Source organism: Cololabis saira, chromosome 2, assembly GCF_033807715.1.
Source record: "Cololabis saira isolate AMF1-May2022 chromosome 2, fColSai1.1, whole genome shotgun sequence".
NCBI lineage: Eukaryota > Metazoa > Chordata > Actinopteri > Beloniformes > Belonidae > Cololabis > Cololabis saira.
Window position 1 is genome coordinate 22,591,147 of NC_084588.1, and position 13,798 is coordinate 22,604,944.

Below are 13,798 nucleotides of genomic sequence, written 5' to 3' on the forward strand. Positions count from 1 at the left end.
CGCTCTGAAAACTGGAAGTCATGGAATTTGAAAATGTCATTTAAGGCCTGGAAAAGTTTTGGAAAAGTCATGGAATTTTTCTCACTTGATAACATTTAGTAATGGCCTATAAGGTAGATTTAAAATTGATCAATGAATATTTCTTATCGAACAGTCTCACGTGTGACATGCCTAGCATCTTGCACATCATGCAGATCGGATCGAGTGACCACATTCTCCAGTTACATTAGATTACTATAAAACGTAAACATTGCTGGTATATCTAAGTTTAAACGTATTTTGTATAAAACCATAATTCTCATTAGATCTCCACTGACTTTTTACATAGTTTTATTCCCATATTTCATTCATACGTTTTGCTACACCTTTTAGATTGGGCCGTGAAAATATTGTCAGACATTAAACCGGTCCGCGGTACAGAAAAGGTTGGGGACCACTGTTTTAGGTCATGTATAGTCATGGAAACTTGCTGCCAAGTCATGGACATTTGTTGGTTAAAATGTGTATGAACCCTGATGCTTAATATTGGTCTTTGAATTTGCATCTAATTTTCCCCAGAAGCCATTGAAATGAAGCAAAAACTCAAACTGAAAACAAGGTGTGTTGGGAAAAACCTGTAATGAACATCTTTGAAAACACCTACTGAAACTACTGTGTTGGTGTGGTGTGACCAGTTAAATAAGGGTTGTTGCTTCAGAAATAAAGATTTAAAAAATTTATTTAATACATGGATCAGTGTATTTTCAGTGTAATCTAGTAAAACTTTAAGTAAACAAGTATGCCAGACAATTTCCACAAGGCCCCTCAGGTTCAACTGGGGTAATCCAGATAAAAACATGGAGAAAATACTGAAAAGAAAAATAAATACAGCATCATTTGCATTCAAATGAAAAAGATTTGGTAGTGATAACCATTGGAAGTCAGTCATATTAACTTGTATCCTCTACTCATAACCCTTAATTAAAGGTGGGTCTGTATATATATATTTGTTAAAAATGCAAACGACTTCTTCAGACTGAGATACTTCCTGTACTTCTGGTGGACAGAACTACCACTGGCCTGAAGAATGTGCAGATGCTACAACAAAAACACCATTAACTCAAGATGTTAACATGTAAAATCCCAATTTGTTTCACTTTGCCTCAGCTAGCATATCTGACACCTGATACTAAAAACAAAAATTTAAAAAACCCGAACACTGTCTGTTCTGTGGAGGACTCAGTGAAAATGTGTGTACTGGTATTGGGAGACTCAAAAACTACTCATCAGTCTTTTCCTCATTTTGGTAATGTCTGTACTCTGGCTTGAGCTCCCAGGTGTTCTTGTGTGTTCCCTTCACATTGTAGATGCCAATATCACGCAATATTTCCTTCAGGTAAATCTGTAACAGGGCAAAGACCAAATATAAAACACTATTATTATAATACTTGTGCTTTGTCAGAATCATAGTGCATATACGATATAAGAATTCTCAGCACATTTACTCGTATGAGGAAAAATAACTCGCATTAGTCCAACTGAAATCATTTTAAAAACACGTCATGCATGTCTAACTGAAATCGAACTAAACCAACCTTTCAGCCAGACTAACAGACAAATAACATGGCTGAAGTCAGGCTAATCCTTTCATGTAAACATTCAACATTTCTGCAGTGTCAATGAGCGAGATTTAAATGCAATTTCCTTAAACAACTATGTTTAAAATGAGCAGGCATGAAGATCATCATAACAAAATATCACGATTCACTCCAGTCTTACCACAGGCTGTTGAGTGATGTCCACAAGGTCTTTGATGTTGTAGAACTGGTGCTTTTCAAAAGCAGAAAACAACATGTCCAACACCTGCTGTTTATCAGCTCTTGCTCTCTTGCCCTCCTCTTTCTTTTTCCTCTCATATTCGCGCTGCAGCCATGAGTAAACAGAGTACAATTAACCCATGTGTCCTATCATCTAGAATAACTCAGATTAAAAAAATGCCAATTATTTTACCAGCAATGCACTGGCCTTATCTCTTGTTAGTCTCAATTAATTTTGATATAGGATGATATGTTGAAGGACTAAACAAACGACATTAATCATGGATACAAAGCGGTAAAAAACCTTTAAAATTACACAGGTTGGATGTATAAAAGACACACATATAGTCCGCTGTAGGATATCTTACATTGTTGTCGTGGTTGGCTACAGGTTTGTAATTGCTGGTGACAGGTTTTGTCAACTGCTGTGACAGTCTGATTGGCTTAGAGGACTCCTCAATTTGTAACCTGTTAAGAGAGATAACTTTATTAGCCATTTGCCACACACTAAATTCAGTAAAAAAACATTAAGATACGTAGATATGGCACATTATCTACTTTCATGTATCCAACAGTGGTTTGGGTTCTCCACATACTAATTTATGTATGCAATATTTTTAATAATACCTACCTCTTCAATTTCATATAGTTTTCACTAACCGCAGGTCTGCACTCTGCTCTCTGCACTACCAGTCCCTCCAAGGCTAGTTTATCTGGAAAGGAACATAGTTAATTAAATCCTTGATAAAAACTTAGCAAGAAATAAATGTGTCAGTATTTTAATGAACATTAACATATAAGGGAGAGAGAGAGAAGGGGTGGGAACAGGTGCTGTAAATTTGCAACTATGGTAGTATTTTGACAAAAGGAAAAGGAAATATATAAAAGGAGTTTGCTTCTCATGGACAAATTCCCATGTAGTCCAGCCTTTTATTTTGACAATGAAAAATGATGACTTGCCATTTAAAACACCATTACTAAACTACATATATACATTAAGTTAATTCATTTTCCATTTTCAGATGTCATATAATCAGTTTCCAGCTTTCTGTATTTATTTAAAAAACAACAACATTAATTTCCCACCGACTCAGAATGAATGTGAGGCCTTGTTTTTTTATTTTCAGTTAATCATGTAAATAGTTCATCTGCACCCATTAAGAGTCAGAGAAAGAGAACACTAGATTAAATGGGTCTACAAGGTAATTTAGGATTATATATGCATAAATCTTTAAAACAAAAACATACTAATTTCTTTGTACTAGTACTTTACATTGTCTGCATGCAGTAGTTAACATATGGCATTTTATAATTGAATACCTGATATCATAATACAGTATTAGTCTATTTGGCCAGGATGACTGAACACTGCACTGTAAATACTCTCACATCCAACAGCCTTTTTAACTCAAACAAAGCTGCTATTTTAGTTGTTTGATATAAATATATTTTTCAAAGAAAGGAGTATGTGGAATATTCAGAGCAACCAAACATCAAATACTGATCGCACACAATTCCACAACAGAACCAACTTCACAGCCACCATCAAGATCAGAAAGCATCCTGTTTAACAACAGCCACAACCCAGTTTCATGACTTGGACTCATCTTTGTGTACCAGTCTGCAGAAGCTCTGCATGAAGTGTACCACAAAGCTCTAACAGTGGAAAAAAACAACCAAAAAACCAATGTGAGATCTGGAGAACACGTCTCCAGTCGTGTTCCCAACCAATGCATGTATATGGTTTATTATTGTGATACAACACATGTCTTTAGTTGGTAAGAAAAATATACTCAGTCCAGTTATTCAACTTAGGCAGTATATACACGATGACACCAAGACAGGAAAACGCAAACATTTTGTTGCGTTCTGGCCTCTCGTTTACACAGTAACAGAGTTTTAACAACAACCTCCAGCGTGGAATTTTCTTGCAATCCAAAGGGAGTCTTTTCAGTGTAAACTCATTAACCTGCGAAAAGCGTAACAACAACGATGGCAGACATCCGTGTCATGTTTGTACTGCTGCTTCTTTTTAATTTAATTGGTCTGTTGAGGCAAAACCTGTTTCTGATAAAAACCTTCATTCAATCAGCGAAGGTGACTAGGTTAAATGTGCCAGATAATCAGTCCACCTCTGTAATAAGAGACGCCTCTGGATAATATCTGGGAGGACAAGTCGCTGGTTGGACAATTTTGAGAATGGCGTTGTTACAGTTTCACCGACCAAAAAGAGGCCTGGCAAGCGCACTGCATCGTTTCTGGCCCTATTTGCATTTTCCCCTGAACGGAGATAGTTTTCATTCCCTTGTTGTGTAACTGCATTTTTTTTTTTTATATATACGCAAAGGAAAAATTTCTGCGTTTTGCGTGGAAACGTAGTGTAAACAGGGCCTTAGTTTGCGGCAAAATAGGAGACTCACCTGGACCTGACCCCGCCCCCGAACCTGAGTTGCTGCCATCAGATCTTTCTTCTGATTGGCCTACAGGAGGGGAGGGAGGGATGGTAAATATGAAAATACAGGGTATGGAAAACGAAGAAAGGTGGGGATCGTATAATAAGACTCACACCAGGGGTTTAGTCTCACACAACCATTAAATCACACAGCTTCTCGGCAAGAGCAAAGCAAGGGCGGCCCTCGAACAAGCCAGGGCAGATAACCTGTCCCACTGATACACAAATAAGACTTATATTTAAAAGCTAATAAGAAAAAGGTCACCACTATATGGATCCTTATATCCACTTTTTTAAAGATGTGATGATTGTTATAATCACTCGACTACCTAATCAGGTCTCAGCTGAGAAAATATCAACAAGCAAACAAAAACACAGGCCGAGAATTTGTTTATCCAAGTAAGCATTGCAACACAAGATCACTACCCAAAGCAAAAACAAAAACAAAACCTCATACATAGGACTGACAAAATCAGAATCCAAACCATGCCGAAATTAAATCAACCCCAAATTCAGCAATGATTTGTGCTGACTCATCCATATCATCCTACTCCCAAATGGAGTCTTTGTGATTGATCATGAATCGAAATTTGATTGGGATAGAGTCAGAAGGTCATTAATAACAAATGACAGCCAGAAAAATCAAACAGTGACACTGCAATTCCCACACACGTAGACAGATCAACAACTCAGACGAGGTGAAGACAATGATTTGTGTTCAATTATCCACTGCCTACAGTACATTTCTTTTGTGTACTATGCCAGGACTGTGGACAAGTTCACACTCGAGAAAGAAATCTGTTTAAAACACGCAGAGACAGGCAGGACAGGCAAGGCAAACACTGTAGATAAAGACAAGAATAACAGAAAGGACCTCATCACACAGAACCTACCTCTGGGCTGAATGAAAACAGATATTTCACATGACAGAAAAAAAGTATTTTGTGGGGAGCAAAGAGTGAGCCGTTCGAAGAACACACTTTGCATCCTCCTGCTGGCACTGACACTCACCAGCTGAACTCTCTGTGAAGACCGCTAATGTCTGGCCTCCAACTGACTGCATGGTAAACGGATGGTCACGAGGTGCAGATACCGTCTTATCTTCTAAACCTTCAATCACAGTCAGTTCTTCATTCAAAGTGAAGGACACCTGTAGAGAGCAGAACAAAGGAGATTTTATGTTTTCAGTGCCACTGTGGAATTTTTCAAGGGCTATGGTTCATGAACTCATTATGCAAAATTGTAGGGTACAATATAGCAAATAGATTTTAAATACAACTTTAAAGGAGACCTATTATGGCATCTAATACCTATTTTAAAAAGGCCTTGAATGTCTTAAAAACAAGCTTTTGTTTTTTTTTGCTAAATAAATTAGAAATTCAGCCTCTGAGCCATGTCTGCAGCTTCCCATTCTCTAACCTCATCCTCTATGCGGGATTCTGAGTGGGCGGGGCTATGATAATGAGGCTCTGTGCTGATTGGCTGCCTGAATGACACATAGAAAATTTGATTAAAGATTTGATTTAGAAGGAGTAGGATTAAATAAGTTTGACTTTTCCTACTCCTTTTCAGAAATGTTAAACTATGTTAATAAAAAAGATGAGTTAAAAGAATGTGGTTTGTAGGAATATTTAAAGCACAACCAAAATGGCATCACTGAACAACATCATTCAAACATCACTTACCTCTGCTTTTCCTTGGTTTCCTTTCCTTTAAAACCAAATAAAGAAGCAAAATGTTAGCAAAATTCTCTATCAAAATATTGATTATTTCATCTAATACAAACTGCATAAATACAAGGTGTCATACCAAAACACAGACTTTAGAAATTAGCTTTAATTTTTTCTTTCACAAAAATGTACAGTAACACTAACCAGCCACTAGTTAAACCACTCCGCCCAGTTAAGACATGGACATCAAACACATGGACATCAAACACCTGAAGGTGCCCTGGATTGTGGGAGGAGGAGTCTCTGTGGATTTGACATGCTTCCCACAGATCCCATCGGATGTTATTTGATTGGTATCCGGATTATTTGGAGCTAGGTGAATGTGCCAGACTCTTTTTTGTGTTCTCTGAGCAATTTCTAAAAGGTTTTGTGGGACCCAATGTTGTCCTGTTGGAGGAGGCTGGCACTGTAGAAGCAGATCATCACAGACCCCAACCAGAAGCCATGGATGAACAAGGAGAGGCTCCTGCTAAAGGCCCACAACACTGCCTTCAGATCAGGAGATGCACTGGCCTACAGCACATCCAGAGCGATTGAGAGAATCCTAACCAACTGTGTCAGTCTGGCATCGGAGCTGCTCAGTCGCGGAACACAAAAGATCTGCAGCGAGTAGTGAAAACTGCCCAGCACATCATAGGATTTTCACTCCCTGCCATTGAGGCATTCAGAGGAAGCGCTGTCTGTTTTGATCTCCTCCCATCCTGCACATGGACTGTTTTCCCTCCTTCCCTCAGGCATGTGCTTCAGAACCAAACAAGGACCATTGGATTGAGGAACAGCTTCTCCCCCATAGCTGTGACCTTATTGAACTCTGCCCCCGCTGACGGCTACACATCGATTCACTTCACTGACCGAACACTGTTCCACCACATCACTGCACTAATGGACTAAACAATCTCTTTGCACAGTACTTTATACCGAATATTGCATAGTTTAGAATATTAGTTAGTTTAATGTTCACTTTATCTGTAATATATCATCTATCTTATCATCTACCCATTTCTTCTATGGTAAATTATGTTTTTGTTCCTGTTTATAGTTCACTGACATTAACACACAAATCCATCGGTATAATATGTTTATTTTACCACTTTAATCACTGCATACATTTTGCTCACTCCCCTGGATATACATGTACCAATATTCCACTTGTTTAGTAAGATATATAAAGTTTCACCAGTACATATGTTCCCATCTCTAAATATTGTCCATATGCCCGAAATCCTACCTGTACGTACCTTGTATATACAACTATTTATGCTCATACACTTACTGCACTTCTGCTTAGAAGCTAAACTGCATTTTGTTGCTCTGTACCTGTATATGGGTATTGACTATAAAGTTAAATATAATCTAAAACAGTGTTTTTCGACCTTTTAAGAGACGCAGCATATAGAAAATCCCAATGTACAGCACCACCCAAAAACGCATGTGTTATTACTACCACCTCTTGCATCATTTTAAGACACTATTATCTTAAATTAAATTATTTCCTTACTCTGCTAGCCACTAAAGTTTAGGCACATACACTCAACAATGATCATTTTCTATTTGTAGTAACTAAATGAATTTTAGAGTAATTAAGTGAAATTGGATAATTTTCTACAGCACACCTGGTGATCTCCCATAGCAGACTAGTGTGCCGTCGTGGTACAGTGGTTGAAAAACACTGACGTAGAAGACTGCTGCCATCTGAAAGGAGTGATTAGTCTGCAAAATGATTAATATTTTGGCTGATGATTGGTATATATGCCATGAGGGCATCAACAATAAACTGTTTCGAAGTAATTGATAATTACTAATATACTATAAATAATACTATAATGAGTAGGTCACTGTAAATTATTGTGTTGCTGCAATCCTACATGTTTTTGTTAGCGTGCACATACATTTAACAAGTATAGAATATACAAAAAGTAAAGTTAAGCAACAGTCTTTCATTATCACTTATTTCACATACTTGCAGATTCTGAGTTTTCCGACTTCGCCTCTGCCAGATGCTTTTGCCCATTGCTGAGACAGGTATTTTGGCACCTTTAAGAAAAAGTAAAGTTATATACTATAAACTCCAACACTGCAAAAAAAGCTTTTGTGTCTTTAAAGCTAATGTGCAACAAATCAATTTCCTTTCATCTTCCCCAAATTCATAAATGAAATAATTATGTAAGTAAATCATGTTTCAAGCAGTCTTTTGAAACTTTTATAATAATCTAGCACCTGTGTACGTCACTGCATTCACAATTATTCAAATGTTGATTAACAACTAATTCTGTAGCTATTCAGACTTCATGACATTAACAAAGGAGCAATTATAGTTCCCCATGTGGTATTAATGATTCGTACTTAATATAGACAAATATTAGGAAACACGTCACTGAACATAACATGCAGTCATAAAGTCACAACCACAGCTATTGTTAGCTGCAGAACATCAAACTTTCACGCATAATGTCTGCAACTCTAGTAACTCATTGGACACTGGGCAGCATTTGATTAAGATTCAGATTCAGATTCAGATGACTTTATTAATCCCTCGGGGAAACTGACATCTCCATCTCACACAGCACTGTCATTTACAAATCAAACACCCATATAAAGATAAAAAGATTAAAAAAAAAAAAAATTGCAGATAAAAATAGAAATAAAGGTAAAAAAAATAAAAATAAAAAGTGCAGTGCCATAAAAAGAATTATATGGATAGAATATTGTTCATATTGTTAATGATCACAACATCTGAACGGGTGAAAACTACCGCAGTTGAATTGGTTTGATATTGGATATTATGAATTCAACACCCATAAAACTTGTGATACCTACCACTGATTTTGGTCATATTGCTTGTGATGTGTTCATGGTCATCTAGACTATATATCACAAGAGAGTAATTATTATAAAATCATATTATGGGCTGATTTAATGAGGTTTAATGAATTCAACACCCATAAAACTTGTGATACATAACACCGATTGTTTTCATTAAACCTCATTAAATCAGCCCATATATATGATTTTTTAATAATTACTGTTTTGTGATATATAGTTTAGATGACCATGAACACATCACAAGTGGTTTGACCAAAATCAGTGGTAGGTATCACAAGTTTTATGGGTGTTGAATTCATAATATCCAATATCAAACCAATTCAACCGCGGTGTGAAAACTACACGATTTGCAAATAATGATTTGCTGAACGCAAGTCAAAAACACAACACAGCTAACATTACAAATGGGAAGAAAGTATGATAATTACATTGACGGTACCTGGAAGTTATACTAATGTTATGATCTGCACACGTTATTTATCTATGAAAGTGGGGACGATAAAGAAGTACCACGGCTGAGGAGATCCTTATTAGGCCTGTGTGTTAAATTACTTCTAAATGCAACTCAACAAGAGTACTATGAATAATTAGTCTGAAACAGTAATCCAGTATTTAACCCACTCGGCTAAGTTAGCTGTGAGCTAACACGCTGTTTTACCTCAGCGTCGCAAACATGCTGAAACTGCTGACCCAGTTGTTTAAATCAATAAACAAGCCTATATCTTTCACTAATGTTATCAGAAATAACATACGCACCTTAACCAGCCAGACGCCCGTATTCTGTTTGGCACCAGTCAAATCTACTTCTCCTTTTTCAGACATGTTTTGAAAACGATGCTAACCTGTCGAGTCCAACCCATGCGCATGCGCGAAACAATAACGACGAACGCAATGGCTCACGGTATTTTTTTATTTTATAATTAATTTTTTTTCTAAAACCACCATAAGTTGAAAAAACAGTATGAGGGAAATGTGTCCTTTAACAGTTTATTAGTCAAATTAAAAGGGAAAAAAGTAGAAACAGCCTAATATACAATAAAATTGCATGAAAACAATAAAAATACAAAATGAACAGTAAAAGTCAAAAAGTAGTTGCCGAAGTCACTGACAAATTAAAGAGTAGTAAAAGGGGCTAAATGAATAAAAACAAACCAAGTCAAACTGACAGGCGTGCTGAAATTTTGTTTTCTTGTTTCTTACAATAAAATGACATGTTTGTATGAAGAATTTATCAAACCAGCTTTATGTTAACCACAATATTTAAACATAAATTATTACACATATTTGAGCTTGGCAAATTGTTTCTCATCTTTTATTGTTATTCTTGAACAATAGTGATAGCGTTAAAAAGTGTTTTTTACTGACTGAACTGTAACATGGTGATGAATATGACGTTCACTGTGATAGAATTAATATATAAGAAGCTAAATTTAACAGTTGCTGCAGTTAGCATTCGCACACATCATCCAGTCTCAGCAAATATCCCAATATGATGTACAACAATGTATGAAAAATATTTGATCTAATATTCATAATCACTCCTAATAAAAGTTCTCCTGAGAGGAAAAAAAGAAGAAAAAGAAAAAGTAGTACCACTGAATGTGGTTTTATAAGAACTTGAAGCAGTCATTGCAATGCATCCAGTCAGTGACATAAACATCCATTGTCTTTCATGTCTATACGGTCCCCTTAGTTCACCTCACTGACAGACAAAAGTTATGTGTGGAGACCGATAGCCTCCTATTGAAAGCCTAAAATATCCAACTGCATTTGTTTTTTTTTTTACACAATATTACAGAAACATTTTGTCTTTGCTGTGGGAGAATCGTGTATTTAATTCCTGAGACTTCTTCAGCAGCCGCTTCTTCTGAGCTTCATCGAAGCGATTCACCTGCAGGTCTGTATCACGATCAAATGCCCTCCTTTCCACTGGTTTATCAGCTTCCTCCTTTGCTTTTTCTTTCATCTTCTTTGTGTGCAAGCTGATTAGAGACTCAGAGCGTTTAGTCTCCTGAAAGAAGTGAGTGGGAGATTAAATTGCATTCCTGAGTTTTATGTAAATGCTTGTCACTAAGAAAATTTGACAGTAAAGAATATAGAGCTACATACATTATATTTAGATACTTTCTCTGCCATTTCCAAATCCCTGTGGGAAACTTGTGCCACATCATCTTTCTCCTCCTCTCCCTTCTTCTTTTTTTCAAGACGCTCCTATTGGAAGAGAGCAAACCCATGAAATACACAGGTAACAGGCCAGTTCATAGTTATTACGTTGAGTTATCTCTCATTAATTACCCTGGCTTTGCGCTCCCTGTCTGTTGGTGTATCCGTCCAGATGGAGCGATCTTTGTTTTCTGGACCCGACTTCTTCTTGAACGTCCGTGCCCCCAAGCCAATGTGCTGAAGCTCTGGTGGAAGCTCTGTCATCCATGTCTCTCTCGTTGGCACTTCAGCAGTGCCCTGTTTTCACAATATACAGAGAAAATAGAAAAGAATTCAGAGAATGGAAACCTCAAAAAAAGAAAAAGAAAATGGACCCACAATACAGGTTGCTAAGCTTTTGACACCTTCTTCGGTCCTGCCAGTCTGTGAGTATTTCATTGAGGAAACTGTACAGAAAAAAAATAAAAAAAATAGGTGGAAATAAAAATAAGGACTCACAACTCCTGTCAGCTTGTCTTTCATCCTTTGTGCTCTCCGTTCAAAATCAGCAGCCACAGAGTCTTGGGCAGGTCCTTTGGCAGGCATGGGTCCAATCACATCCTCGCCTTCCCCCTCACTGCTGGAGGACTCGGCATGGTAGTCTGGGGGTAAAGCCGGACCCGGGAAACCTTCTCCATCTTCACCATCATCATCGTTATCATATGCTTCTCTACAAAACCCTGGGGGCAAAGCTGGTCCCAAGACAGGTGGCCTGTGGGAGTGATGTAAAATAGGGGTGGGACGATACGGGTAACTCACGATTCAATACTGTGGCGATATGTGGCCCACGATAACGATAATATCACGATATTCAATATATTGTAAGAAATTTCATCAACGATATATGTGAATGAAAAAGAAAAAATACCCATAAAAAGAAAAAAACGTCTGTAGTTATGCATTTATTCAATATCAAACCTTCATACAATGTACAAAGAAAGTGCATTTGTATAGAGCCTCACTGCCTCCTAGGCTTGTAAATGTAAACACTGTACAGCTGGACAAATTAAAGTGCATGAACATTAATAACATGTTTTATATAAACCAGGACAGTGCACTGCTTTTATTTCCAATACTGAAAAGTCAGTCAGCAACTTAATTTTGCATATTACCTCACTGCCTCCTAGTCTTGTAAATGTAAACACTGTACAGCTGGACAAATTGAAGTGCATGAACAATAGTACGGAGACAACCGCGTAAATCCATTATGTGTGTTGTAATAAAATATCCATATTTGCCGTCAGTTTATCGATTATTTATTGCAACAGAAAACGCAACAATATATTGCAATATTGATTTTTTTCCCCAGCACTAATGTAAAACATTAGGTATTTGTCATAACGGTGTTATCCCCAGTACTTCATAGAAGGTGCATTTGCTCACCTTTCTGGTGAACACTGTTGTTTCTTAAATCCTGGAGGCAGAGCTGGTCCAAAGAAACCATCATCATCGTCTTCATCATCATGTTTGTCCACCCTGCTCAGAGACACATGTTACAGTGTTGATATGCAGACATGTGATACAACCAGGGGTGCAGATCCAATGTCAGGATTGGGGGGGACAATAACGTGATTTTAATTACGTGTTTATGACAGATAAGACTACACAAATACACCCATCCTAACAGGTATATGATAATCCATTGATCCACCAATTGATTATTGAAAAGGCTTCGTTGAAAACAAACGCATACGACCGGGAGGAGGCAGGAAAACAGCAGAGAAGTGAGCCACATGTTGGCTACGGGCAGGTACGAATGTAAACAGAACGTTGACAAAAAGTCATTGTCGAGCCCGTCAAAAATTTTAAAAATATTAATTCAGACTAAAAAAAAATGTATGGAGTAGCAATACTTTCATTGTGTACACCTCAAAACGCACCGTGGATGTGTTATTTTTTTAGAAATATATTTTTAATAAATATTCTACATATTCAACCTTTAAGTCTGAAAATACATTTGTTAAATTTTGAATAATTTAGGGTATTTTTATTGGGGGGGACAATTCATGTTTTTCAAAAATTGGGGGGTTATCCCCCCTGGGATCTGCACCCATGGATACAACATGAATAAAGATCCATCCATCCATCCATCCATCCATCACCCACTGGTCTCTCCTGGCTCTCTTGCCCTCCGGCTCACTCTCATCCGAGGAGCTGCACGCTTCCCTCCGCTGGTACCCGGGGGGCAAAGCGGGACCCGCGACTACAGGGTTAAAAAACAAGTTTTCATTCGGTTGGAGAAAATACAAACAGACAAACCAACATGCTTCTGGTGTTTCCTTACAGTCTGTTTCACTGCCGTCGTCTCCGGAGCTCTCATTCCTCACCGTTGTTGGTAAGGCGGGTCCAATTAATTTATCAGACGACATGTTTAACACCGATATAGTCACCAATTTCACCTGAGTTTCTACCAAAATAAGAAGGCCTTCTTATAAACCACAGAAATATCCCATAAGTAACCCAAAGGAGGTATTTGACCTTTCACTGAGGAAGTAAACAGTACAGACTCAGTAACTTTGGTCAAGTTACCTGAAGACAGAAACCAGAAGTATGCTAAAATACTTCCAAAATAAAAGTACAACGAACAATCAACGTATATCATGGTACTGGTATACGTTCATATATATATATATATATATATATATATATATATATATATATATATATATATATATATATATATATATATGTATATATATATATATATATATATATATATATATATATATATATATATATATATATATATATATATATATATATATATATATATATATATATATATATATATATAT

General features: G+C 37.0%; 2 protein-coding genes across 3 annotated transcripts; both read right to left on the reverse strand.

The window, feature by feature from the left end:
• Positions 1-745: 745 nt before the first annotated feature.
• On the reverse strand, positions 746-9,697 carry LOC133460566 (general transcription factor IIF subunit 2-like). Of its 2 annotated transcripts, XM_061741207.1 has the most exons (9): positions 9,558-9,697; positions 7,939-8,012; positions 5,934-5,958; positions 5,260-5,398; positions 4,217-4,276; positions 2,428-2,509; positions 2,165-2,264; positions 1,759-1,902; positions 746-1,381 (listed from the first exon to the last, which is right to left on the reverse strand). In XM_061741207.1, the coding sequence occupies exons 1-9, from the start codon at positions 9,621-9,623 to the stop codon at positions 1,259-1,261; spliced, it is 813 nt and encodes a 270-aa protein (XP_061597191.1). In that variant the 5' UTR covers positions 9,624-9,697; the 3' UTR covers positions 746-1,258. The 2 variants fall into 2 exon arrangements, with proteins under 2 accessions (XP_061597191.1, XP_061597197.1); XM_061741213.1 differs by lacking the exon at positions 4,217-4,276.
• An 87-nt stretch (positions 9,698-9,784) lies between these two features.
• Positions 9,785-13,501, reverse strand: gpalpp1 (GPALPP motifs containing 1). The gene is made up of 7 exons (XM_061741194.1): positions 13,288-13,501; positions 13,110-13,206; positions 12,387-12,479; positions 11,463-11,715; positions 11,097-11,261; positions 10,911-11,012; positions 9,785-10,812 (listed from the first exon to the last, which is right to left on the reverse strand). The coding sequence occupies exons 1-7, from the start codon at positions 13,370-13,372 to the stop codon at positions 10,594-10,596; spliced, it is 1,014 nt and encodes a 337-aa protein (XP_061597178.1). The 5' UTR covers positions 13,373-13,501; the 3' UTR covers positions 9,785-10,593.
• Between the last annotated feature and the right edge of the window lie 297 nt (positions 13,502-13,798).